Genomic DNA, 22,330 nt, shown 5'->3' with positions numbered 1-22,330 from the left:
ACACCTTGAGACATCTGGGCCCATCTGGGTACTGCGTCTGGCTTTGGGTCCCCTTGTTGAGGCAAGGCGTCCATGAGGGATAGCAAGTGCAGGTGAGAGCCCCAGGGGGGCCAGGGGGTTGGAGGCTCACCCAGTGCCGAGCAGGACTTGTTGAGTCTGGAGAAGAAAGGGCCACGTTTGTACCAGACAGCAGGAGAAGGGAGCCCGGCTCGTAAGGTCGGTGCCAGATGAGGATCAATGGCAGCACAGAGTCACGGGGTGTTCAGGGTTGGGAGGAACCTCTGGAGATCATCTGGTCCAAACCCCCTGACAGAGCCGCTTCACCCAGAGCAGGTTGCACAGGAGGGTGTCCAGGCCTGTTCTGAATGTCTCCAGAGACAGAGACTCCACCATCTCTTGGGCAGCCTGTTCCAGGGCTCTGCCACACTCAAAATAAGTAAGTTCCTCCTCGTGTATAGATGGAGCTTTCTGTATTCAAGTGTGTGTCTGTTACCTCTTGTCCTGTCACTGGGCGCCAATGAAAAAAGTCTGGCCCCTTCCTCCTGGCACCCACCCTTTAAGTATTTATAAGCATTGATAAGATCCCTCCTCAGCCTTCTCCAGACTAAAAAGACCCAAGTCTCTCAGCCTTTTCTTCTAAGAGAGATGTTCGAGTCCCCTAATCAGAGAGGGTATGAGAGAAACTTCTTCCCCTTGAGGGCTGTCAAGCAGCCCAGGAAGGTTGTGGAGTCACCATTCTTGGAGGTTCTCAATGCCCGACTGGGTCAAGCTGTGAGCAACCTGGTTGACCCCTTTCTTTGAGCATGATGTTGGACTGGAGACGCTGAAGGTCCCTTCGCACTCTGTGATCATCCAGTGAGGTTCCTTTTTTTCCATGCTTTCTAGTTATGGGACAAGAGCCTACACCTGATAGGAAGTACTGTATCTCTTCCATTGCTAATATTTAAGAAGAGGTTAAAAAAGCTATTTATCTGAATTGGTTGAGCATGGTGCTGATAACACCAAGGTTGCAGGTTCAATTCCCGTTCAGTCTCCATGTGTTGCCTGATCTAGTCGAGAGGTGGCGTTCCTGCCCATGACGGACGTTGGATTAAAATGATCTCTAAGGTCCCTTCCAGGCTAGGCCATTCTATGATTCTATGATCCAGCATACTTCATCCTACATAAATGTAAGGAACTAAATTTCATTGATTCCCATCACACTCTATACTTCTGCCTTCAAAGGTTTTCAGTCCATTCAGCAGACTTCTCACAACACATCCATATTCATCCAAAAATCATCCCTGTTAGCATATCAAAATATTAGTTCCCTCAATGCCAGAAGCTCTTAGCATCTTTTTGCCCTCAGCAGCTCTTCCCTACCTGCCTTGACAGCAGGACTGGGAGCTGCTGGATTACCTTAGACTCTCTTCCTCTGAAGCAGAGAGCCTCAACAGACCTTCCATCTTACAAACACTGTATTTTTTTGTTTGCTTTGTTGGTTTTTTTTCCTTCTTCACCCTTTAGCTTCCCTGACACAGACATAGGAAGAGCCAACCACACCAGCCAGATTTCAACTGCTGGGGAGATAACAGAATAACCTGGTTGAAGCAAAAGCACACAGAGTACGAAACATTTGTTAATTAGGCTCTAGGGTGTATTTAATCCATTTTGCTTTGGCAAATGTTGAAACAAATTTCTCTAACGGGCAACAATAGCCTTAAGTGGCAATAGCCACATTGGTACCTACAGTGAAAAGTACTGAGGAAGGAATGGGCTTAAGGACCATTTTGAAGAATCTCAGGACACTCATTTAGATTTGAGATTTTATTTCTTGCTTTGATGGCAGTAGAGAACGGTGAAGTCTCGAACAGCCACTTTCAGAGTGATGAGGAAGTGCAGAGAAAGCAGTGAAGGCAGAGGGCCCTCTGCAGGTTGGTGTTCCATGCTCAGGGCAAGAGAGGAGTCATGGCTTGAAGTTTCTCCTCACTCCAGAAAGAGTCCTTCCCATCTTGCTACTTGTCCTCAAGGAAGGTGCACACCTGGAGGAGATCTGAAAAGAAAAAGTACAGGGAGAGGTTCAGATCCCACTTTTAAATACTCCTGCCCCACCAGCACACAACAAGCCATGCCAACTATGTTATCACATAGAAAAATACATTCAGTGTGCCACAAAAAATATGTGTGTTAACCACAGATCACAATTAACACACACTGATGAGCCAGAGTGGGTTCTTTTTACCATTTCTCAAAGTGTGTAATTTCTAAAGATGAATAAAAATCTTTGCTTCCCGTTGATGCCAGAGCGGGAGACTTCAAGACTGTTTTCTAAGGAACTTTGAGAAAAGTATGCTGGGATTTTTGTGAGTTATCCTCATTTTGGTTAAAAAAAATAAATAGCTACAGAAGCAGCTGTCTGTACCTGTGAGGCTAAGAACTGCAATTCACGAACTTCTCCCTGGGACTGTTACACTTACCTGATGGATTGCAGGTATTGAGGCTAGCAACTGAAGCATAGTATTCATCTCCGAGGAATTCCTTATATGTTATTCCATCACGGAGTTTGACCAAACACTTGGTCAAGTCCTTAAACAGAAGGTCCTTGGTTTGAGACTCAAACATCTTGAACTTGTCTTTCTCGACTCCTTTTGTTCCAAACAGTTTCTGAAATAAAGGCAGGAAGACATAAGTGTATGCAAAAAGTAGAAAGCTGGCAAGATTCAGCTCGTACAAGCCTGGGTCCTAGTCCTTAGTTCTTCACTATCATCCAGGGGAGTCCCCAGCCAAGCTCCAGAAATTTAGGATGGAATCTGCTGTCTGTCTGGTTAGATGAGGGTTCTCTCAGTGGTAGGCACAGTTGTGGCATGACTGTCAAAACAATTTTTTTCCACTTTAACATGTCTACTACATAGAGACTCCGTCAGCAGATGCTGCCAGCAGCCCCTATGCCTTAGCCATGGCTTGAAAGGAAAACGCACTGGCTCCCTAGGTGCCTCTCAACAGACCCTGAAGGTGGAGCAACCATTGTTTCTCATGTAAAATCAAGTGGAGCTGGTTTAACCTGGTTACACCAGTAGCTTCAAGACTCTGTGTGTGCAGGGAAGCTGCTGTTTTCTTGGGACGGTCCTGACCCAGCTGGGTTAGAGACCAGAGGAGTTTCTGAAACACACCTGCAAGAGCATAGCCTGAGGAGGCAATAGCTTCATGTCACACAGTATAGTGTGACAAAAGCAACCATTAAGATCCAATTGTTATCTAAAAGTCTATTTGCTAAGGTGGCAGAGGAAAAAGAGCAGTTTAGAAGGGATGGAGGAAGGAAGAGGCTAAGGGAGAAGGCAGTCACCCCATATCGGTAAGTTAAAGTCTTCCATGCTACACTGACCTGGGGAAACTCAGACCATCGTTGCTCTAAACATGCAGACATGCCACATAAAAACAAACCCAGAACATTTCCTGCACTGTCAGTGCTACTGACCTCTTGTCTCTGCAGCAGCTCACGGACTTTTTCTGCTTTCTCAGGACGTGTGATCACAGCATGGGTAGGAACTTTGGCCAGGTGGCAGGTCCTGTAATCCATTACATTTGCCCGTTGCCCATTAGTGCACAGCAGCTCAAAATCATCCAGTTTCAGACCTTTGGCCCAGGGCTCTTTATTTCTGCCTGTAAAGAGAATTTGGTTTGGAGATTCAGAGATGTTTTGTAGCAGAAGAACATCAGTCTCCCATTTGCATCTGCCTGCTTGTGCACTGGCACTTGGAGACTTGGCATGTACAAAGGAGGCTGTAAGTAAAATTCAGGAAAGATCGATGGTATGAGTCAGACTCTCAGAGCAGACTGAGAGATTAAGTTACATCTCCGTCCTTGCTTGCAATTTTTCTGAAATGCTTGGAGAACTTCAGCCGTTGCTTTCAGAGACGTGAACTGAACTTTTAATTTTCCGGCAGAGAGCTAGAATGCTGCGCAGTTAAGGCAGAAGCCTGTCGTTAAGGGACCACCTGAGCAACTGAAATGAAATGACAGCAGTAAGGTGTCTCTGCAGAAATGCCTGGGAAGAGCCACTCTGGGCAGACAGCACATGCTGATGTTTGAGTTCGGTTCATCCTGTGGGAAGGGTTGAGCTTGACAGGACAAGCAGCTAAAGTTTGCTAGTACCTTCTGCACTGGGAAAAAAATAATGCAGATAGGGGAAGGCAGCCCTGCCGAGACCTGTGCAACAGAATAACCACGTACCTTCAGTGTTTTCCTCCACAATTGTGTGCTTAATAAAGGCCACATCCCCTGCCTCAACCAGACACCTGAGAAGTAAAAAGAAAGGCAGGTGATGTGGTTGCTTGAATCCTGGCCCTTTCCTGCAGATTTGATTCTGACCTATATCTTATTTTGTAAAATTGATCTTCAACAACAGCCAGGTCTAGAAGCCCTGCCATGAATAATTTAAGGATGTCTGAAATACAGTTTTTCAACACAGTCTGGAAAAAGACATGCATCCGTCTCACACAAGAAGTAGCTGATTCATTTTAGTGTCAGAAAGAAGCAGTTTGGCCAGGATCAGAATTCAGTTTGCTTTCTGCAATGCCTGCCTACACATGTTAGTAGCTTTGTAAAAACACTAACTTGCATCAGAAGGACTGCAAACCCTGGACAATGGTCTCTTATTAGATATAAATGAAACAAGATTAATTCTCTTTTTAAATTCATGCCCAGTATGAATTTCTTAGGCTTGAGCTGAAACTAAGTGGGTACAGAGGAGATGACACTGGGGCTGACCGCTGTTCTCTGCACTTTTTAGAAGTTATGGTTCATTTTAACTATAGTAAGCAGCATTTTTAAGAGGGAGTGGCCAGTGGCAGCATTGTTTGCAGGTTCACCTCTTTTAACACTCTTTATTTGCGTTAAAACTGTGGCACTGCTGCCATTGTAGGAAGCCTGGCCAAAATGCTTGTGTCTCTCCAGGTTTGCCTGGAGACACTAGGACATTAGTTTTACTGAATGCGAACATTTATATCATTTTGCAGGAGGCTGCATAAACAAAAACCATGTTGCATATGTATAATATTACAGACTTTCAGTGGAGTAATGGAGAAAAAGAGGTCAGCAAATCAGCATCAACATTGGGCTGTACCCTGCATGTCATCTACCCATAAACCCTGTGGTTAGACCCAGAGCACTTGAGAGCAGGCTGAGTGTTTCCACCACCTACCGGAAAGCTCCAGTATATCCATAGTATTTCTCATGGCTACTGGCAACGCACTTCTCAGACGGGATCCTCCCTGAGCCCTTGCAGAGTTGGCAGAGACGGGATTCGGGAGGAGACCCAGGAGCACAGCTCGCGCTGAAGTATTCATCTGAAGACAGGATAGGAAAAATGCACTTTTCCTTCACTGAAAAGTTAGGTTTTCTTTTAATAATACATTACCGCACTGCATTTGTGTTAGAAGTCACTGGGGGCTGGAAACAGGCTGTAAGAAGGAGCACAATTCAGTGGACATCAAATCACATGCATCCAGTTTTCACTACAAACCTTTTTGATAATGAAGCAGGGCCTACGGCTCAAATCCAATAGGCACTGTCTTGGCGTAAAAAGAAGAATGGTTTTTCTGCAAACCATCCCCAGCTCTCTCAGAGCCAGCCCAAGAATCTGCAGCCTTTATGGGTTGGCAGAGTTGTGTTTGTTAGTAACTTAACATTTATTTAAAACTTAACAACACAAGTATCTTGTGGTTAGAGATTCCCTTTTATTTGCCTTGGTTGATAATGTTTTCAAATTATATTTGCTGGACCATAATTCTCACTGATTGAAATTTGGGTGTCGAAGTTTGCTCGTCTAAGCAATCTCTAAAGTCCCAGAGCTGGTGCAGGCTTTTACCCCCTTATTGTCAGCAAGTCAGGTCAGTTTCTTGAACAGACATCAGCATCAGTCCCCTGTTCCCTTCTCCTCCCTTCTGAGAATCATAAACACATCCTTTACCCACACTCCACACCCTGCACAAATACCAATCCCCTTACACCTGGGACTGGAGTGGGACTGGTGCTTATACTCCCAAAGGGAGCCTATACTCCCTTTTTGGGAATGCCTTTTGGGCTGCTGCAAAGGGAAGGGCAGAGATGTGAAAGGAAAGCAAAGCCCCCCAAAGCAGCTGACATGCTGTGTCTCATACTGGAGCAGTCAACAACAGCTTAAAACCTTACTCAGTGAAAGCTTAAATAACAATCTTCTCCGTTTCCCACCTCCAGGTGGGAATCTTTGAGGCATAAGAAACTTTCAATATCAGATGAACTAAGGGAGAGCATTTTTGCAAGCAGTTTCCCAGCTTGAAGAAACAGCTTGAAGAAAACTCAACTCACGGAAATTGCAGTTCCCTGTCCTGTTGTGAATCAAGCCCATGGGGATGTTCCAGCCAGCAGTTCTCCCAACAGCCGTGTGGCATGACTTCTTGCCCTGAAGATTGTTCCATGTGATTTCGCTATCAGATTTCTTCACAACAGCCACAGCGAAGTAGGATGCTTTCAGAAGATAAAATGGAGAAGAATTAAAGACTGACTCAAGGATCCCACCATGTTCCCTTAGGAGAGCATTGGCTCCACTTGAAGGAGTGCACCTATCAACAGGGTAGAGAAATATTTTGCCGATATAAATGATTTGCCAGGCAACAGTGAAAGAGCTTGCAGGTGTGATATATCTACTCCTGCCATGCTCCTGGGAAATTATTATCTCTGACATTTCCCCGCCCCCCAAAACTCTTAACACTTGGATATGTGAGAAGGCTGTAGCAAGACATACATGACAATTTCTTATTCCCTCTTTAGCAAAGGACAAACCCCCTCCCTCTTCCCATTTCTATAAAGAACAATTTCTTAATGCTACAACGCAGACCCTTATTCCATGTTTACAGCCCTGGCATTGCTATGGTGTGACTGTGCTCCAGACAGCAGCAACTGAGTGCAAATCTCTGCTGCTAACATATGATTTGCCTTGATGTCTGCTTTCCATCTGATTAATAAATTTGTCTCCCAAATTTTTATAATCTACCTTAGTCATGGTAACACTCTGTGTGGAAACTGGCCATTTATTGTCCACTCATCGCTGCATATATATTATTTTAGTTATATCCATTAGGACTGTTTTCTGTCCCTCTGTTGGCAGTACTTACCTGGTTTTCCTTCTGCTTTGCTGCATTGACTGTAATCTGAGGGAGAGAAAAAGAAGAAGATATTAGGTAAAAGATACAGCAAATCAAAAACAGGATTCAGCTCACTAATTTCTGCAGAAACTTCATTCAAGAAGTGGCTATTTCAGGTAATACCTCGTGCATCAACAGAACAAAGCACAGCCTCCATCTGCTCCTCTGAGCTAAACCAACTAGTTTTACCAAGGCTGATGCTAACAAACAGGAACGTGATTAAGGAAGAGGGGTGCTGGAGGTGCTTGTGTCGATCAACATCCACTCTTCCAGGGCTGTTTCACTTTTCCAGAAAGACAAGACATGCAGTGGTAAGCAGAGTTGCCTCAAAGCAGTGTGTGTTTTCTGCAGAATGCAGCCCTGCTGCTGTTTTCTGGATTTCAGAATAGAGACAGTGCTTTTGCACTAGCCTGTTCCCTGCTACCTGGACGCAGAGGGGCAGTCTGGGCTGTGCTTACCATCGTAGCTTTCTCCCATCACTGGTACCAAGCCACACACACCAGCAGTGTAGACAAAACCTCCATCTAAGCTGATAGCATCTGCTTCACCTTTCTGCAATGAACAAAGCGCAGCGATGAAACAACCCTGTATGTTCCCAGACTGGCACTTTTCAGAAATCAGATTGTAAAAGCACTTGATATAAGGAGAAGGGCTTGGGGCTAGAGGGACATGAGAGGCCATCCCTTAGCGTATGGACAGTGAGATGAAGTCTCACTAGTGCAAGCAGAGAGAGCTTTGATATTATTGCTCCTGTGTGCTTCGAACCACCTCCAGCAGCAGTTTTCCCCTAGGCACTTGCGGGCTCAGGCGTGTGTCTCTCCTAGCCTGCTTCCCTGCCAGGCAGATTTACATATCTCAGCTGTCCTTTCAAGTTTGCAGTTTGTGCTGCCTTCATAGTACTAATCCAGCCCTCTGAGCTGCCACCAGCATCTTTGTCTATACTATGCAATCACTGCCCTTCTAAGTAGGCAACTGTTGTTCTCTGCATTTTACAATATTTGTCTTTTGCCTTTTCCAAATAAAAAGTTTCTTCACACCATTAAACTGCTTTTTCTTTAGGAAACCTCAAGAAAGAGCACTGTCCAGTAAAATCTTTTGAAAAAATGTTAATCGCTAAAAAACTAGTCAAGCCCTTTCCCTGTGATGAGGGTGGTTTCTGTCCACTTGTATTTCTCACAAAGCTACCAACATTTTTATTTTAAAATCCACCTCCCCTCCACCCCATCAATTCCCAGGCTGAAAGAAGCAATGTTGCACTTCATCTGAAAGGTTCACAGGGAGAAGAAAAGGAAAAAAACCCATACCATGATCTTAATAATGCAGTCCTTGGTGTTGTCTGCCACAGTGCACTCTACCTCCCCATTGCTCATCACACTCCAGAGGTCACACTTGTTCTTCTCATCCTTGCCTACTGCACACCACCGTGTCTTGTTTTCTCTGCGGTTGGAGTTCAATTGATCTGTAAAGCCAGCAGAGGAAAAACAAGGATAAGCCTATTGAAAAACAACACTACAAATGGGGTACTTTCTGGGTACGTGGGACTCAATCATGAAACTCTCTGTATATCCACCCTGCAAAACTTCTTGTTTAATAAGTCCTGAGCTGGCATCAATATAGGGGATAATTCTTAAGCTGAAGGATGCTCAAAAAATCAACTTACAGGCCCTAAAGGAGAATTTCGGCATAACACAAGCAGTTCATGCAGGTTTGTGTTGCCTAAAACTTCTCAGCCATTAAACTACTTTGTGTTACTAGTACTTGATATTGCTGGCTCTAATATATTCTGCATTTCTCCAGACTTCACAGCCCAGACAGCCGCTAGACTAAGACCAGACCACGCTGGAAAAATACAACCTAGTTATGTTTGAATAATCTGTTTTGATGCTACATGAAGTCCCATGCACCCCCTTCCAAAAATGCCATAGCAGTTGAACTTACTGAAGAAACCTCTGAGCAACTATATGTTTTAAGGGAGCTTTGGAGGTGATTTGTGGGATGCTTGACTCTCAGGAAGCAGGATAAGTAAATACTTGATGAGTCTCAGTGGAAATAAAAGACACTGTTTCCCTCAGGTGGCTAATACTGGGCCTGATATGCTGGGATGTTCCTTCCTCCTGTGTCCCAAAATCAGTTTTTTAAGCAGCAGTTTTTATCATGCCCAATCTCTACCACGAGCTGAATAACTGTGGGCAGTTTTTGTTTTTGTAATCATGGTGAAGTGACCAGGAGTGGAGTGTGTATAAATTTTCCACCTTTGTCACTGTGGTGATGATGCTATTTTGACTTTTGAATCAACAAATTCCTCTTGTTGATGTAAGTGACGTTTGTGAAGACTGTGTAATTTTAATGATAATACCTTTCCCAGGAAATACTTTGCAGAGAATACTATCTGTGTTTGAAAACATCCTGTTCCTTTTGCCCAGACATATTTGCTGTTCTCATCTCATCTCATCTCATCTCATCTCATCTCATCTCATCTCATCTCATCTCATCTCAATCTCATCTCTTCAACACAGCTCACACTGACATAACAGTAGTGTTTCATGGTTTACCTACCTTTCTGAAGGCTCTGGATGGCACTGTAATACTCAAAGCCCAGGTAGAGCTGTGAATCCATCAGTGCTGGGATACGCTTTAGTTTTATAGCAGAGTCTTTGAAAAGCAAGTCTTTTAAGCCTGTGTCTTTCTTAACAGGTGGCCCAAAGAGTTGGAAGGTGTTGGTTGTACCCTTGCCGAATTTTTCCTGCCATGAGGGAAAAATAATCAGCAAATGACTGTACCAAAGCACTTGGAAATCTGGGGAGAGCGAGCAAAGCCAGAGGACCAAAGAGGGGGTGCTAGGGTGAGGAAGGGAGAGCTTGACAGTACCTGTGCTTTTTCGAGAAAGTTCCAGATGTCATCAACCTTATTATCATCTCGAGCCACAACAGCATGAGCTGGCACCCTGGCCCAGTGACACTCTTTGTACTTGTCCACAGGCTGACGGCTGCCATCCAGACACAGAAGCTCATATTTATCCTTATCCTCTGGGGCATTTTCTGGAAGAAAGGAGGAACCATGAGTTGCATCATCATGAAAATAAACAAAAAAAACCCAGTCTGGGGCATCTTTGTAATGCATTTATTTCTGCTGAAGCTCGGGGGAGAATTCTTTGCAGAAGACAGGTTACACACACTCCCTTTGCAGTGGTAATAGGGTTATCATGGTCATATGAAGGCAATGCGGGAAGGAGAATACGTGTGCCTGTGAAAGAGAGATTATCTCTGCTTCTCTCCTAACTAATCCCACAGTAAGAGGACTTATGTGGCAGCAGTGCCTAGACATCCAGACACATTCAATTGGATGCATACACAAACTGATTTACAAACACCATACAAATGGATTGAGCAGGTCGGGAACCACACATGGTCTGTGAAGGGCAGTTTGTAGCCAATGTCAAGGATGAAAACAGCCCAGATCTGTGGTCATGGGGTTACAGGAGAATTCAGGTGGGAAGGGACCACTGAAGATCTCTGGTCCAAGGCTCTGCTCAAAGCAGGGGCACACCAGATTGCTCCAGGTGGAAAACCTTCAAGAATAGAGAGTGCACAGCTGTTCTGGGCAACCTGTCCCACTACTTGACTGTTCTGAAGGAGAAAAAAATTCCTCTTGTATCTGATCCAAACCTCTCTTGCTTCAGTTTATAATTATTGTTTCTCATATTTCCTCTGTCCACCTTCTTGCTAGCCTCCTGGTAGGTACAGGCAGGCTGCTCTGAGGTCCCTGCCCTATGACCATCTTGGTGGCCCTCCACTGAGCTCACTGCAGGTCCTGGGCATGCCAGGCCATCTTCTATCCCTGACAAGTTCAGAGTTAGTCAGTTCTTGCTGTGGGCTGAACTCTCTCAAAAATCCCTCTCAGAGAGATGGGTGAGCATGCTTACCTACACAATTGCTCACCCTGCATTTTCTCTCATAACACTGCATCTGGTTCTGAGATATGGCACCAAGGATAATATCACTGGACTTAAACAGGTTTTTGTTCTTCAAAGAAGGACCTCAAAGAAGGAAATGTGGACCTCACCAAAAATCATATTTCTCAGTAACAAGAGTGAGTTAACACACAGTATGTAAAACATTTCTAAAGGAAAAGAGGTTTGGGGCAAACCTGGAGAGGGTTGAAAGCCTGTGCAGTATAGATTAATTGTAGGATGGAGTGGCAGCGAGAGGTTGGACTAGAAAGGAGGTCAATAAGTGATTTTGCAGGCCTACCTTGAACAGTTGTGTGTTTCACAAAAGCCACATCTCCTTTTCCATCTTTCAGACAGCTACAGATGGGAGGAACAGAAAGGATGTTAAAAAAACCAGACATTGTGGCTCTCTATCTCCTATTTCAGCAAATTACTTCAGCACAAACTGCAACCGCAGAGCAGTTGTCTTCCCCAAAAATGCTATGCTGATAGGGAAGAAAATGTAGTGGCAGAGAAGTAATGCTTAGCACGATGCTAATGCTGTGCATTCTTAAGTCTGTGCAAAATCGTACAACCCAGCTGCCTCTCTCATCTCCCGCTAACTGCCTGACAGTTATTACTAATTAGATCTTTAATTCCCAACACTCCCTGTTGTTCTGTAAATTCAATCTCCTCAGGACCCCTGATTGCAACACAGCCCTCCTCAGTATAATAAAAACTTGCTATGTGAGGGCTACAATATTTTCCCAGAGGAAATATAACTTTCACTCACCAGAAAGCTCCAGAATATCCAGAATAAAATGCTGATGTGGTACATGTGGATTTGTCCACTTTGCACTGACGGCGCAATTTTTGTTCAGTGGTGGCACCAGGCACGCAGCTGGCAGAGAAAAAATTGGCCACCGCTATGGATGAGAAAGAATTAATTAGTCTAAAATTCACATTTACAAAGACCTAGAAGGGAGGGGATGCACAAAGAATGTCAATGACTGCTCTGCCAGCCACCTCTGGACCTTCACAGAAGGTCAGGCAACACTGCTTTCACCGTACCACCATCCCTGGCTTAACATCAACCCATTTATCTTGCCATTTCTCACTACACCTTGCTCAATGGAGGCTGAGTCTTTGCCATCCCACTTGATGTCTCCCCGGTGGAGGAGTGTCCCAATTGGGATGTTCCAGCCAGCAGACCTGCCCAGGCCCGTGTGACAGGATGTCTTGCCCTGCAGGTCATTGATTGTGAAGTCTGTTTCTTTCTTCACAACGGCCACAGCGTAGTAGTTGGTTGTGGAGCCTGCAATGTGGGAAAAAGCATGAGACCAATGAAAAAGCAGGACTTAAGAACACTTCAAATCCTGTGAAACCTCTGATTTAATAAAGTACTCCACTTCAAAATAATTGGCAACTTTGAACACTCATGGTCTTCCCGTTTTCTTAGGGGTAAGCTACACTGCCAATATCAAACCAGCACTGCGCATTTCCACTTGTAATGGTAAATGATCTGAAAATACTGCAAAATGCAAATGCATACTGCAAAATGCTTATGCATACTGCAAAATGCTTTGCCACTGGGGAGATGTTAGATGTGCCCATAGTTTTGTAAGGATGCTTCAACAAGACTTTTTGGAGAATCTTCTTAGGAAGTAATTTCTCAAATGCCATTGCCCACTGAAGCGTACATGTAAGCCTTGCAAGACTGAAATTCCACATTTAGTCCTTAAAGTTATACCTAGTCCATCACGTGCTTCAGATGAATAAAATGAGTTTTAGGGGCAGTAGAGACCACAGTTTTCCATTTAGTATCTGCATTTTCTTAGCTACCGTGTTGAGAATGACTCTGCTATGTTGCATTGATTCTGAATATTGTGTACAAATAGGCTGAACTCCAGGGCAGAGGTCAGAAGAGATTGAGAGCTTTGGGCATGGTGGGGTTGCATGAGGAGAGATGGACAAAAATGGGGAAATACTATCTGTTTGGCTCCCAAGAGAAAGATGGGAGAGAAAAATAATGGTACAGAGACTGAGTAGGGTTGAAGAAACAGAGTTAACTCTAATCATGAAATATTGCTGCAAAGCACTTTTTTTTCCCCTATGCATTGTTTGCACTTCTGGCCTCAGTAATCTCAACTGGGTGTTCTTCCCCAACCACTACTGGCAATGCTGTTGCCTCTTCAATCTTTTTTTTTTTTTTCTGTCTTGACGAGCGTGCAGGAAGATACACAGGTTATCTATGCTACTTGACTCAGTGATTTACCTGCATATTTCAAGGTTACTAAAAGTAGAAGATCTCTGAGAGTAATACAATTTTTATGACATGCTTCAAAAGGTCTATGATTTCTGCTCATGGTGCTCACCTTCCATGGCCATGTCATCATCAAGGGATCAGTGACTTTCATTGCAGCTACTGTCAGCAATGGGGCACTGGCTCTCCCTCTTTCCATTGCAGTCACTCTGTGACCATGTATGACGACTCACCTTTTGGTGTTACTGTCCTCCACCCTTTACCCTCTGGGATCTGGAAGCCAGGGGGAGTATCTCAAACACCCCCAGTAAATAATGTGGGAGCTCTATGTAGAAAAGATGGCCTTTGCACTCTCAGTTTGTTGCCACCACTTGGCTTAAAAATGTAATATTAAAATGTACCTCCACTTTGTTCGTAGACCTCAGCAACAATGGGCTTCAGCTTGTACGGAGCAAGGCCTGCCTCAAAAACATGACCACCATCCAAGCTAATGGCATCTGCTTCATTATTCTAAACAACAAAAAGATTTTGGTCAATAAACAAAGAGTAGGGGTGCATGGGAGAAAATGCTTCCCTGGAGTCTCTCCTGGATCTTTGTGGGTGAGTCTTTCTCTACAGGAGGATCACAGGTAACAGTCAGTGACTAAAAGGGAATAGCAACCTTCTCCATGCTGCTAAAACATCTTCAGTCCCCAGCAGAGAAATTTGCTGCCCACTCACCGAAATGGCTTTTATGCAATCGAGGTATGTTGCTTTCTGCAGGCAATTCAGTGTAATACTCTCTTGTTGCGTGAGGTCCCTTAGCTCATTGCATTTTTTCTCTTCTGCTGAGGATATCGTGCACCATCTGATGGTTGGCTTGGGGGGAGCAGCAAAACACAGAGCTGTAGGAAGAATCAGAAATAGTGTCAGTTAGAAAGGCATCATGTGGGGAGAAAAGGCATCTCTGTGAAAACATGATCTCTTGTTCCCTGCAGTCCTGGCCCAAGGTGACCGGATGCAGGATGTCCCTTGCACATGTCCTAAGTCATGGAGGAAGGACATATTTTTATTGCCTGATGTGTACCTTGAGGAACATCTGGGAGGATCATTACTGTCCCTGGGTAATGGATGTCCTGCACAGCATTGTGATTCAAGCTGCCTGAGCTCATGACAACATCCACAGGAGTAGGAGAACAAATCCACACACTTTGATAAAAATTAAACTCATTTGCAAAAATGAGAGAAAAGGTGGTCTGTGGAAGCAATGTTTTTGCAAATAACCCCAGAGAGAGAGCAGCAATGACCAGGCCAGACTAATTGCAGTGCATTGCCACATGTGACCCCTTGGCAACTAGGTGATCTGACATATTTACCTGTCTCTTTATATTTCACCTCCTCCACTACACCCAGTTACAGAGATGCCATACCACCTCCACAGTCCTTTCTCCTAAGAGTCCCCCAAACAGTAAATGCAGCTGACTGGCTGCACTGGAGACCAGAAACCAGAGACCAGAGACTGAAACACCAGAAGCACTAGAAATTTACAGTTAAAGTATATGGCCAGCCTGTGTTTCATGCTTTGCCTTAACTCTGCCCCTTTCTGGCAGGACTGCACAGAGAAGAGGCTGCATGTACAGCTCGCTCTCTCCAAACCCTTGATGGCACATTTCATTCAAACATTTCTAGATTAACCTGTGCTATTTCCATTTTCTCTCTCTGCAATATTCTCTCCTACTTGATTTTTGAGCGATAACCCTGCCAGCAGGCACCTCTCCACCTCCCAGCGAAGGTGCTGAATGTGGCCACAGAGAGAATCCTTAGCCTTAATTTCTGCTGTCATCATCTATGTTTTTCAAGTCTTGACTGCACAGAGCCACAGTAACTGTAATCTAGCACTGGCAACCATCCTGCCCTGGGCAGAGGCTGGACAGGGACCTCCTGAGGGAATCATACGGGCTGCACTTGTGAACATTGGGAAGGCAACACAAGTCCAAGTGCCACAGCCTCTGCTGCAGAGCTTATGGGCAACATCTCGGCACCTTCCATGCAGGAAAAGAGAAGAGACTCTTCACAGTTAATAATACATTGCATGCTAGTACTGAACAAAGGTGCTTGAGGACACTCAGAAGCCAGAGGCACAGGGAGTACTTCCCACCGGAGGACATTAATCACCACCACACTTTATGGGGGATCAGAAGAGACCCACTGCCTCCTCAAAGAAGGGGACCCTTCTTTCCCTTTCCAGGCAAGGGTCCCCAGCTCAGATGTAGAAGGCAGTAATATTGCCATGGCTGCCTGTCCATTGCCTTCCAAAGCCACAAGCAGAGAGCTAGCAGAGAGAAGTAATTTCTTCAAGAAGAGCCAACTCTGCAGCAGCACAATTTAGGAATAAAATACACAGAAGCCCAAGCAATTGCAGTCTCAGCAACAGGATAGAGCAGTGCAGGATCAGAACAGGGAGCATGCAGCGTCTTCTGTTATTCAAGCTCTATTTTATTTTCACTTGCCTTCAGGTTTAACCTAACATACATGCAGGCAGATCATGTCTGGTTTCTCCCCCTCCCCAGCTGAACCCCTGTTCCTCTCTCAGCACAGCAGTTGAGCTGAGGCTGATTTTTCCCTTCACCCTACAGCAGCAGGAGTGCAGAGACTCTCCTGAGAAGCCCCCAACTTGGGGATGGGTGCTGGGCATCCCTACTCCTTGCCAGACAGGTGCTCAGAAGCTGTGGGGGGCTGCAGACCTCCCTCCAGCATCCATGGGCTGGTCCAAGGAAAAAGCTGCTGTTGTTAATGCTCAAAATACCATCATTGTTGACAGAGATCTACAGCTGTCAAAGCAAGCACCACTTTACATCCTGTCTTTTATTTCACAGCTGCCTGGGTCTGGCACATGCTGCAGCTCTAAAACAGACTTGCTAAGGGGAAAGCCTGGAGTTCTGGGAGATTTTGACTCTTTCTTTCCCCCAAAACTGCTTTCAGCAGACACTTACCCACTATCCCGAGGGACAGCACAGTGGAGAGTACGAGTTTCATATTTGAGTGGGGAGTCAGGTGCAGAGGAGGGGTTGCAGCAGCCTTGGTCACAGACTGTCCCCTCCAAGTCTGTGATGCCTCTGGAACCGCTTTCTCCCCCTTTTATAGAGGAACAGCCCTGGCTGTGTTTGCAGAAGCAATGACCTAACCCTGTTTGTCCTTCCTTGTTTCTCAATAGCTCCTAAATCGCTCCCCCTCCCTGGATCAGCCCATTTTTAGGAAGCCTTTCACTTTGGCACTGAACCCCTCTGCAGGCAGGAGTCAGAGCAGGGCAAGGCGCTTTTTATTTTACAAGGGGCTTCAGGTGGAAAATTCCCAAATTGTGACATTTGAATTCCCCTGCAGGTTGAAACACCGCAGGAAGGGTTATTTTCTTTGTGCTAGCCAACCCCTGCCTTGCATGCAGCCTAATCTCAAAAATTCCCTGTTGGATCTAGTCCTGAGTTTTGCATATTTGCTAGTAACTGCTGCTCTTGTACCCGTTACCCTTTGGCTTACAGCACCCTGAGTGCCTGCTTGCTCCCTTGTGCTCTCTTGGCAATGGCAATGGGCCTGAAAGGCAGTAAATCTTCCTTATACGTGATCTGGCAAGTTCCTTGCTCCTTTCAAGGCAATGAAAGCCAGTGACAGTGACCAGACAGTACAATAAGAGCTCTGGCTAGAAGGAAACATATTGCACCTTTGTTAAGATTTTTGGCATGAAGTTGGGAGGAAATTTTGAAATTAGCAGTTGCCCTTCTCCCCCTTCCTCTGCAAAACTTCTTCATCTGATTGTATCACTCCTGATTTATCTCCCTGCAGTCAGGACCAGTGGGGCAGACCAATAAGTTCTGCCTTCATGATGTTCTCCCAGGCTCAATGTCCCAATCTTTCCTGCAGGCTGCAAGACCAGCTTCAGGTTGACTTTGGCACATGCAAACTGAGAGTCCCTGGACCACATCAGCTGGCCCACAAGCACCTGGAAGTATCCCTAGACAGCAGCTGCCAGGGTTGATCCACCCACTGTGTCTGCTTGACAAAAGCTGCAAGAGTGCTGTAGGAAGCCCAGTGGTGAGGTCCAGCTCCCAGGCTTGCACTCAAGAGCACCAGCCTCTCTTTGTGATCTTCTGGATCCTCTGCACCTGTCCCTCCTCTCCCATTGCCCACACCTTCCAGGCAGCAGTGTCATGGGCTTGCCCACAGTGGGCTTCTGGCTGAGGTCAGCTGAAAGAGCCCTAGGTTGGCTGTTGGCTCTTCTCCCTCCTCACCGGGCTCAAGGCACATCAACCTGCAGGGGGATGGTGGTGCCCACAATGGCTTCAGTGCAGGTGGGAACCCAGTGTAAGGTCAAGTATATAGGTCTACAAAGTGACCCAGAGAAGTGGGCTGCCAGCAATGTTCACCTCCACCACTGCTGGAGGTCCCTACAAGATGAGTGAGAGGCACTCCTGGCCATGCTGATTATTTCAGCATCATTTTTAGCAGTTCCTTTAGCATGGCTAGTTCCTATTTCTCATCCCTTCATCCCCTGCTTTCCCAGAAGATCAGTAATTCTTGTGTCCAGAGTATCTCCAAACACACTGCAACTCTAGGGGAATGACTTGCTCCCACTACAAGCCTTACTCCAGCAGTCTCCAAGGTCTTCCTCCACTGAGACACAGAGATGCCAGTGAAATCCATCTCCAGCTCCCTGCCTCACTCAGGGTAGTCTTAGCAATGTCCCTGTCCATGGGAAGAAGAGGCACAAGGGCTCACAGGAGGCTATCCCACAAGATTCTTCTATAGCTTTTTGTCAATTTGTTCTAAAATGCTGCTTCTAACAGCTATCCTGAGAGAGCCTAGAAATTACAGAACAACTGAAAAAACAAAGATATCTGAGCACGTAAATAAATGGTGAACATTTGGAGCACACATAAGTGGTGAAAACATTTGGACATCTTGACTTCACAAACTAAGTAGTTACATCAGTAGCCAGAGCAGATAAAGGTAATTTTTGCCACATGACAGATGAAGAGGAAAGACACAGAAGAAAGTTTGGAAAACATAAAGGATCTTTTCAAGTGACAGAAGAGCAGTGGCTGGAAGACCCCATACTATCTTGCCTTCTGCACATCATTTCCAGCCTTTTTTACATGAACCAAGCACTGCTCCTTTCCTCTCAAATCTCACCTCCATCCCTAATGTACTCTCTGTATCTGCTGAGGAGATGGTTGTGATATGGTGATATGATGGGTGGTTTTCACTCTTTACCCTCCCAGATGGCATCAGGGCAGACCCAGGGGCAAAGGAAGAATCTTGGACTGCAATAAATTTTACTGCTTACCTCTTGTCCTCCAGGCTTTACCAGTAGCCTCTTGGATTTCCAGTTGTCCAGCTATTAGTCAACTGGAAAGTCATTGGCCACATAAAGAGCAGTTTCTATACTTCTTTTTGATGTTACCAAACCCTACATTTCTCCACGACGGATTTCCATTCACCTTCTGGTCTGCGCCCATCTTGTTTCTGCTCCTTCAGTGGCTTTGCCTCTCCTGTGGCCAAGATCACTGCTCCAGCCTGACACAGAGCAGCTCTGGGGAGAAGAAACTCTTTCAACATGCAGCTTGCCTTAGAGGTGTCTAATGGCAGAAGCGCAGCAGATTGGCGATGTGTCCTCTAGGCCATCAGGAAGGCTCAGACCTTGATTTCCAAAGGACCAAACAAGCCTCCAAGATGCTGCTTTCTGAGGAGCACATCCCACCAAAGGAAGCCTTGGATGAAAAGATAAAAGTACTCTGGGTGGCCTCCAGCTGCAAAATGGAGTCCAGGAGGGACAAACCTCTTGGTGCAACCTTCTTGCCCTGAATGTCCATCAGAAAACTGCTTTTCCAAATTTTGTGTTAGAAAATGTACACTTATTCGCTCCGGGAGTCCTCTCCCCCTCACTAAATACACACACGTTTCTACAAGTTCTGGTTAGATCCATACCTCACTGCCTGGGTGCACAGTTTTCTGCAAAAACAGAGCTCCTCCCAGGTCCAAATGCATCTATCTGGTTGATTAAGCTAAGACTGAACCATGAGGGCCAGTTCTTACTAGCAATGGAAATTCTTCATGTCTTTTAAGGTAAGAAGCCAATGCTCTGGCTCATGCAAGCAGAAGCAGCTTTGCCAGAAAGGACAGAACTAAGCCAATGGTTCTTGGACTTTGTCCTTGTTACCCAAAAAGCATCAAGTCTTCTATAATATACATCTTCATGAAACAAGATGAATTGTTATTACATATGACAAGTTAACGAACTTGTATTGCAACACTACAGATCCCGGATGTTCTGTTTTCAGAAAGAGGATGCTGCTAAAAATTACATGAGTGATGAAGAAATAAAAATTGGCACACCCTCTGTCCAACCATGGGTCACTGGTGATGCATAAACACATCTGAACCTCAAGAAAATAACAGGGCTCATCCCTATGCTAAGTAAAATAATACTGCTTATTTCTACATCTCTCTTAGTACTGCAAATCACACTGTTTTTGTGGTTGAGATGAGGCTGGACTGGAATTTTGGTTGTGTCCCAAAGAAAAGACATTTGTTGTAATTGGGCTGGGATAAAGTTAGAGCTGGCACAAGTATCTGGGAGAGGGCTTGGTTTTATCACAGTGCTGTCTGCTCCCCACGGCAGAGCTCACCCTGGAGCCAGCACAGCTGAATGGAGGCTGGACCTGAACTCTGGTGGTGTGTGCATGTGAGGAAAACATTAACCAGGGAGAGGCAAAGCTGTGATCAAGGAACCACATCAACACAGGCATCTTGCCTGACCCTTGGGAGCAGTTATTTCTGTAGAGGTGCTCCTATCCAGCAGTGGAGGCCTTTGGAACTAATCCTGCTGTTCCCAGGGATCATCAGGCTGGCATTTGTGTGATGAAGACCCAGCTCACCTTAAGACATTAGGGATAAAAAGCACTGAAAATGGAAGGGGAGGTAAAAAAAAAAAAAAAGTAATCAATCGAACTTCGAGGTGAGATGGACCAAGGGCAGAGGGCAATATACACCGATCAGGACTTTTGGCTTGTCTATAGAGTTGGCTCTAAAAATGAGAATTTCTAGTTGGTGGCTCAGAGAAGACTGGAGCCTGCCCATGACAAGTACATCAGTGTGGTCACCTGTGAAAGCTGGGCTCAAGTTCTTGCCCTGTCCTGGCCCTACAGGTCACGTCACAGCAGGTGAAGGCAAGAAGACCAGCCTGTTGGGAACCCATTTTCCCAGATCACCTTCCCTGTTCCTCTGTCAATAGCCCAGGGTGAGATGCAAGACTGTTACTCAGCTGGCAACAGTGCCCATCTCAGGACAGGGGAGACTGTGATGCTGGATGGTGAATGGATGGAGAGCAGCTCTGCAGAGAAGAACTTGGTGGGTGGTGAACTGGACATGAGCTGGCACTGTGTAATTGCAGCGCAGAAAGCCAGCCGTATCCTGCAGCATGGCCAGCAGCTCAAGGGAGGTGATTCTGTCCCTCTACCCCACTCTGGTGAGACCCCACCTGGAGTACTGTGTCCAGCTCTGGCCTCTCCAGTAGCAGACATGGACCTGCTCATGCAGGTCCAGAGGAGGGCCACAAAGATGGTCAGGGGGCTGGAACACCTCTCCTACAAAGACAGGCTGAAAGAGTTGGGGTTGGTCAGCCTGGAGAAGACTCGACTCTGGGGAGTCCATGCCGTGGCCTTTCAATATATAAAAGGGGCTTATAGGAAAGATGGAGAGAGATCTTTTACTGGGCCTGTAGCAACAGCAAAAGGAGCATATGTTTTAAAATGAAAGAAGGTAGATTTAGATCTTATATAAGGAAGAGATTTTTTTATGAGGCTGGTGAGACACTGGAACAGGTTTCCCAGAGAAGTTATGAATGCCCCCTCCCTGGGGTTCACAGTCAGGCTGAGTGGGGTTTTGAGCAATCTGACCTAGTGAAAGATGTTCTTGCCTATGGCAGGGGGGATAAACTAGATGGTCTTTCCAACTCAAACCATTCTCTCATTCAACATTCAGGTACTCAGGCAGGGCAGGGAGAAGTCAGGGGGCTTCTGCGGACCTGGTTTACCTGGTCAGTGTAAGCACCCAGGGGAAATCCCATCCCTTCTGCCCAACACCATATCTCTCCTGAAAGAGGGAGACACTCACTCATCCCTGGAGCCTGGGGCTTGCAGGAGCTCTAAGCTGTACCATGGGAGTGCCAGCTTGGTGAGTGTGTCTGTGGCTGACAGCACATTGGGACCAGGTTGGCATTGTCTGTGGCTCCCAAGGCCTGACAAATACCTGGAGAGCTGTGGCAATCTTTCCAGCAACATGCTTTCAGGCCCTGATTGGGCCTACGGGTCAATTTTGAGGCTGTGCTCCAACTCCAGAGTCATCACGGTTAGTTTATTTTTCAGGAAATGCCACAAACCTATTTCCCCTGCTGGCTAGGAGAAATATTTGGTGTCAGGTTTTAACTGTGTTGCAATATGCTGTTTTCTACCTGGGATGAGCTGAACTGGCCATTGGAGAGTAGGAGCTGATGTTTCAACCAATATTTGCTTCTAAGTATTGCTTAATTTCTAAACCACACACAGCAAACAAAGAGATCTCTGTCAATTTTAAACAGCTCTTCCCGGCTCAGAGCAGTAAGCCTAGCTGTAGACGGTAACCCCTTGTCCCGAGCTGCTTAACGGTGTCATGCCATTACAAGTTTGCGGTTTTAGGTTTGAAAGCTGTGTCAGCTTGACAGCCAGGTAGCAGCAGTTTGACCCTTTCTGCCTTGTACAGCGGCTCTGCAGGACAGTGCCACTGCTCCACTTCATCTCTGTGAACACCCCCAGCTGCAGCAAACACCAACTGGTTCAACATCGATGAGGAAACGGTTTTCTTGACCTCATCTCTCGAGCAAGTCAACACTAACTCCCCAGCCTCCTTGCTGAAGTCAGGAGTGGTTTCTGCTCTGCCAGCCAGTGGTCCATGCCGATCAACCCTTTGGAT

The 22,330-nt window shown here is 45.8% G+C and overlaps 1 protein-coding gene across 1 annotated transcript; it reads right to left on the bottom strand.

Annotated features, from left to right (window-relative positions):
* Positions 1 to 1,791: 1,791 nt before the first annotated feature.
* Positions 1,792 to 16,668, bottom strand: LOC104281442 (ovotransferrin-like). Its single transcript, XM_009879437.1, has 17 exons — positions 16,324 to 16,668; positions 14,072 to 14,235; positions 13,753 to 13,861; positions 12,212 to 12,403; positions 11,882 to 12,014; positions 11,411 to 11,466; positions 10,029 to 10,198; positions 9,717 to 9,903; positions 8,465 to 8,619; positions 7,619 to 7,712; positions 7,131 to 7,166; positions 6,325 to 6,483; positions 5,180 to 5,324; positions 4,210 to 4,274; positions 3,455 to 3,639; positions 2,457 to 2,643; positions 1,792 to 2,032 (listed from the first exon to the last, which is right to left on the bottom strand). Exons 1-17 carry the CDS (start codon positions 16,364 to 16,366, stop codon positions 1,995 to 1,997), a joined length of 2,118 nt encoding a protein of 705 aa, XP_009877739.1. The 5' UTR covers positions 16,367 to 16,668; the 3' UTR covers positions 1,792 to 1,994.
* Positions 16,669 to 22,330: the final 5,662 nt, after the last annotated feature.

The sequence above is a fragment of the Apaloderma vittatum genome, unplaced genomic scaffold (genome assembly GCF_000703405.1).
Source record: "Apaloderma vittatum isolate BGI_N311 unplaced genomic scaffold, ASM70340v1 scaffold18532, whole genome shotgun sequence".
NCBI classification, from domain to species: domain Eukaryota; kingdom Metazoa; phylum Chordata; class Aves; order Trogoniformes; family Trogonidae; genus Apaloderma; species Apaloderma vittatum.
Note: the sequence above shows the minus strand (reverse complement) of the source record. Positions and strands in the feature narration are given on the sequence as shown.

Bases quoted from the DNA above. Each gene is read 5' to 3' on its own strand.
- LOC104281442 (XM_009879437.1), bottom strand. From the start codon at position 16,366: ATGAAACTCGTACTCTCCACTGTGCTGTCCCTCGGGATAGTGG. The intron at 13,862-14,071 runs GTGAGTGGGCAG...TTTGTTGTTTAG, and splicing joins ATTGCATAAAAGCCATTTCG to AATAATGAAGCAGATGCCAT. The intron at 2,033-2,456 runs GTAAGTGTAACA...TTTTCTTTTCAG, and splicing joins CAATACCTGCAATCCATCAG to ATCTCCTCCAGGTGTGCACC.